Here is a 5673-nt window from a genome sequence, read left to right as displayed (position 1 = left end):
CTCAGCACCACCCTCTCCATTCTCCACCCCCTCGAACCTTCGTCCCAAGATCTCCATGGCTTAGCTCTGAAATCAGTGTCCTCCACCCTTTGGCTTGACATCGTCAGCTTCTCCACTCATCCCCTCTGTTCCCACGCCCAGACGTGCAAGATCTGTGATGATGTGAAGCCTATCTCTGGCGTCGTGGTGGGGATTCTTCAGCGTGTTGGACTATGTTGGTGCTGAGTGCCGTGGATGCTGCTGCCGTGGTGGGGATTCTGCAGTGTGTTGTCGTGGACGCTGCTGCTGTAGTGGGGATTCTGTAGCAAGTTGGCCTAGACGCTATTGCCCTGGTGTTCGCACTGGTCCATGGTCTGGACAGCTCCGGAGGTCAATATCCTGTAGATCCAGACAAACACTTCAGAGCCTGGTGAGGATGGCTTTCTTATTTTGTTTTTTTTGTTTTTCTTCATCATTACTAGTACACATACTGTGCGCTAGGACATAGGTCTGAAATTAGTTGTGAGAGACATTGGATATTCTAAACTTTTGAGGCTTTCGATTCAAACAAATTAATTGTTGCTATCTGAAACATCTGGTTGGACTTTAGATAGTTCACATGGAAATTGGTGTTCGTCTTCAGGGAACCCATGTGTTCGTCTTGATTGTGTTCGTCTTTAGGGAACCCATGTGTAAACTGATCATGCCTTTTTTTACCAGGTTTGATCTCAGTAGATGTGATCTGTTTTCCATTGTTGAGGAGTGCAAGGGAATTCTCTGTGGACAACTCTGAAATACAGTAACAGTAAGTATCATGTTCTTTCTTAACAACTCTGTGTTTGACATTAGTTAGAGTGCATATTTGTAGTAAGCTGGACACAGTGTTGATAATTATTGTGTTTCTCTTTCTTTTCTGCCCTACTAGCCATATTTGGTTGATAATTGTGTCAATATTCAAGAACCTGAAATATATATAATTTTTGTCATCTTTTTAAAACAGAATAAAAGTAATGACAGACCGGGAATGGATGTATAGTGGTTGGTCTCCTGGACAGGCCCCCTCTAATGAGTGGATTGAAAACACAAACATATTTTTGGACCGTGCATTCTCTATGCTTAGTCTGGTTGAAAATGACACCATTAAGTGTCCATGTGCCAAGTGCCGAAACTATGTTAGGCATAAAAGGTTTGATGTGGAGATGCACTTGTGTAAACATGGGTTTAGAGATGACTATAGAATCTGGACATCACATGGAGAGGGTCATATTGAAGCTGGAAGTGATGAGAATTTAGATGAAGCTGATCGCATGGATGATATGTTGGTTGACCTTGCTAATGCCAACCCACCTACAATTGATGATGAGCCTACAACCTCAGCCCAGGCTTTCTATAGGATGGTTTCTAGTGCAGACCAACCAGTCCATGAGAGCACAACACACACTACTCTTTCTGCCGTGGCACGTTTGTTAGCATTGAAATCACACTACAATATGTCAATTGCACATTTCGAAGCAAACTTAGAGTTATTGAATGAAATTCTGCCTCCATAATCTAAGATTCCTAAGGACTTCTACCAGTCAAAGAAATTATTGGAAGGTCTAGGCATGCGATATGTGAAAATCGATGTGTGTTACAATAATTGCATGCTTTACTATAAAGAAAATGAAAAGAAAGACAAATGTGATGTTTGTGAGACCTCACGCTATGTGGAAGGCCCGGGTAGAGTCCCACGTAAGGTATTGCGGTACCTTCCAATTACAGATAGACTACAGAAGTTATATGCATATGAAAAGACAGCAAAGATGATGCAGTCTCACAAACGGTCCAGATCTGGTCAGATGTTACACCCATGTGATGGTGAAGCATGGCAACAATTTGATGAGGACTTTCCAGATTTTGCTAGTGACCCAAGAAATGTTCGCCTTGCTGTGGCAACAGATGGTTTTACACCATTTAGTATAAATGCAGCGCCTTATTCATGCTGGCCAGTTTTTGTTACTCCATTGAATCTCCCTCCTTGTGCTATCATGAAGTCAGAGTACATATTTCTTGCCCTTGTAGTCCCAGGTCCAGAGCATCCTGGAAAGAAATTGAACATACTAATGCAACCTTTAGTGGATGAGCTACTGAGCTTGTGGAGTGGGGTTGAAACATGGGATGCTTCAATCAAAAAGAGATTTAAAATGCGAGCAGCCTATCTATGGTCAATCCATGATTTCCCTGCTTATGGTAATTTTTTTGGATGGAGCACTCATGGTAGGCTTGCTTGCCCAATATGCTTGTGTGATAGTAAAGCCTTCAACCGTCACCATGGTCACAAAGCTTGCTGGTTTGATTGCCATCGTCGTTTCTTACCCAGTGACCATGTTTTTAGATATGAAGCAAATGCATTTAGAAAGAACACAATGATCCATGATGAGCCTCCGAGACATTTAACAGGAGAGGAAATCCTAACCCAAATGAGCACACTTATGTCTAATAGTGCAAACTATGGTGTATTGCACAACTGGACCCATGTAAGTTGCTTTTGGCAACTTCCATACTTCCATAAATTGCTATTGCGACACAACATAGATGTGATGCACAATGAGAGAAATATAGCTGAAGCTATATGGAATACATGCTTTGACATTCCTGAGAAGACTAAAGATAATGCTAAGGCTCGAAAAGATCTAGCTGAAATCTGCAATCGTCCCTCTCAACATTTGAAGCAAAAGTCAAATGGCAAGTGGGACAGGCCTCGGGCTCCATTTTGCATTGACAAGAATGACAAGCCAACAATCCTAAAATGGTTTCAAGAACTCAAGTTCCCTGACGGCTATGCAGCCAACATTAAGAGAGGGGTGAACCTAACTTCAAGGAAGATATTGGGACTAAAAAGTCATGATTACCACATATTTATGGAACGCTTACTTCCTACTGCATTTCGAGGGTTCCTGCCTGAAAATATATGGAAGTGTTTGGCAGAGCTTAGCTTTTTCTATCGGCAATTGTGTGCGAAAGAGTTGAAAAAGGATACCATATGCTCATTGGAACAACAGATTGTTGTTCTTCTTTGCAAGATGGAGAAGATATTTCCTCCAGCTTTCTTCAATCCTATGCAGCATCTAATTATTCATCTTCCTCAAGAGGCTCGACTAGGAGGTCCTGTTCAAGCTCGTTGGAACTATCCATTTGAGCGGTAAAAATATAACTAAAATCATCTAATAATCTGTTGTTTCTGTATATATTTCTTTTCTGATTTCTGTTTATAATCCGTAGGAAAATTCAGCAACTTAAAAAGAAAGTACGAAATAAGGCACGTGTTGAGGGTTGCATAGTTGAGGCTGAATTGGTTGAGGAGGCTACAAATCAACTATCCCTTTATTTTAGGTCCAATGCCCGATCAGTTAGAAACAAATCTCCTCGATATGATGATGGTGCCTATACCTTCCAAAGTTCATGCAATCTTCAAATCTTTCAACGCCCTGGACGGTGCACTAGCCCTCGAGGCACTCGTCTTCTCTCAACAAAAGAGTATGAGGTTGCTTTCCTATACGTTTTGACTAACATGGAAGAGATGGATGAACACTTCAAGTAATACACCCATCCTACAAGCTGAATTTGTTTTCTATATGTGTTGACCATATTCTAATTTACTTGTTTCCTTTAGTAAATTTAGGGAAGAACAATGGAAGAGCAGAATTAGTCCAACAGATGAACAACTAAAGGATTTAAGGTTAAATGGGTGGAAGAGTAGCCGAGGAAAACGTGGTCCTAATTTCTTTGAATGGTTCAAAGAAAAAGTAATCCTACTGAAACACTTCGCATTACCTTTTAGCAGCAATCTACTTCAAACAATAACTAACATATCCTACTATCATGAACTTGCAGTGCATGCAAACAGAAGGCATTGGTACTGCCTTGTGTGAAATATCTTATGGTTTTCGTAGAAGAGTAGCTACCTATGGGTGTTATGACGTGAATGGTTACAGATTTCGCTCGAAGGAGCATGAGAGAACTAAACCAGGATTAGCTACAATTAATAGTGGCATTTGTGTAACTTGTGTTGATGATGGCAACAATGAGATGGAGTATTATGGTGTTATCAAGGATATCTTTAAAATAAAATGGGAAGGAAGCTTGAGGCTAGAGATGGTTTTGTTTGACTATGATTGGTTTGATCCAACACCAAGTGGAACTAGGCACACTGAAAGTTTGGGACTAGTGGAAATTAAACATGCTGCCAGGCTTTCTGTTTTTGAACCATTTGTTATGGCAAGTCAAGTTAAACAAGTCTATTATTTACCTTATGCGTGTCAGAGAAGAGAAGATCTAGCAGAGTGGTGGGTTGCATATCATGTTACTCCATGTGGATATATTCCTCCAGATGAGAGCAACGATGACTCAAATCCTCCTGCTGGTCCAGCACAAGAAGTTTTATTTTTTCAAGAGGAGGGCTTGGAAGGAACATTTGTCGTTGATTTGGGGATGGATCTAGACAACACAACTTCTGTTGTGTCCGATGAGATAACTGATCCTACGGACTTGGAATTTCTCTCCAAACTAACTACTCTAGATGAAGGCCAACAAGATATAGCTTGTGAAAATACATATGACGAAGATGAAGACAATCAAGATGAAGAGGACCCTGATGATCTGCCTGAACATCTAGCTTATGACCCTAATGATTATTGACTTCTTTTTCTTTACTTAGGGGTTGTGCAAGCAGTTTGTATTCCTTGAAACAAGTGTACCTTTTGGGATAAAACTGTGCACTTGTTATGCCTTATTGCATATCCATGTTTGCGCTCAAAATGTTATTCGCATGTGTGGTTGCGTGTTCTTGAAAATATGCTAACTGTCATTTGTGCTTGCGATATACAACTTACTAACTGTTTTACTAATAATGCAGGAGATGTATGCTCTTCGTCACAAAAAGCACAAGAGTAACACTGGAAGTAATCATGGTGCAAACTCCGGAAGCAATCCTCAAGGTGTTGAATCCAATACAAATCAGTCCAGAAGGGTTGGGGCTGATGGTGGCAACTCTAATAGGAGCAGTCCAAATGGTGTTCAGTCCAGCAGAAGTAATGCCACAAGGGTTAGAGCTGATAGAGGAGGTTCAAGAAATTTTACAGAGACACAACAATTCCTGGTAGGAGAAATCATTTTTGTCTTACTGAAGTCATTGACCTGCAGTACATTTTTTCATGCATAATTTCTTATTGGTTTTACAGGAATATACTTTTGGGCCTGGGCATCAGAGTGGCACTATAAACACATTTGCTGTAATGAAATCCGAAATTAAGAATGTGGATAGCACTGGAAGGAGTGGTCCAATCCCTAGCCAAAAAGCACAGAAACGTTTGGTCTGCTCTTCATACTTTTATCTATTATTGATATTTTTTTTGCATGATTGTTTACTTCCTGAATGTATTACAACATAATTTATTTCACATGCCCATCTTAATTTCATCTTATCTTCATTTTAGGATGACTACAAAGCACTAGCTCCAAATGAGAATTCAAAAGTACTTGATGGGAAAGCATTGTACACCATGGCACGTGGAATGCCCCATGGCCGTGTTCTAATAGGCGATGGTGCTGTGGATAAGGCATGTGTTCTAGTACATGCCAAATCAGCATCGGTTATGCCACCCAATCATGATAAGTATCGAAGTGTGATCGCTGAAAATGAGCGATTGAAAGAAA

The 5673-nt window shown here is 40.6% G+C and overlaps 1 protein-coding gene across 1 annotated transcript; it reads left to right on the top strand.

The window, feature by feature from the left end:
• Positions 1–989: 989 nt before the first annotated feature.
• LOC136507560 (uncharacterized) lies at positions 990–4656 on the top strand. Its single transcript, XM_066502244.1, has 5 exons — positions 990–1239; positions 3109–3160; positions 3352–3555; positions 3632–3764; positions 3853–4656. Exons 1-5 carry the CDS (start codon positions 990–992, stop codon positions 4654–4656), a joined length of 1443 nt encoding a protein of 480 aa, XP_066358341.1.
• The last annotated feature ends 1017 nt before the right edge of the window (positions 4657–5673 follow it).

This window comes from Miscanthus floridulus, chromosome 15, assembly GCF_019320115.1.
Source record: "Miscanthus floridulus cultivar M001 chromosome 15, ASM1932011v1, whole genome shotgun sequence".
In the NCBI taxonomy this organism is placed as follows: domain Eukaryota; kingdom Viridiplantae; phylum Streptophyta; class Magnoliopsida; order Poales; family Poaceae; genus Miscanthus; species Miscanthus floridulus.
The sequence above is the reverse complement of the archived record's forward strand: the minus strand, read 5'-3'. Positions and strand labels throughout refer to the sequence as shown.

Coding starts and splice junctions, on each gene's coding strand:
- LOC136507560 (XM_066502244.1), top strand. CDS start 990: ATGACAGACCGGGAATGGATGTATAGTGGTTGGTCTCCTGGACAGGCC. Junction 1,240..3,108: donor CTGGACATCACATGGAGAGG/GTCATATTGAAG, acceptor ATCTTCCTCAAG/AGGCTCGACTAGGAGGTCCT. Junction 3,161..3,351: donor TGGAACTATCCATTTGAGCG/GTAAAAATATAA, acceptor CCTTTATTTTAG/GTCCAATGCCCGATCAGTTA.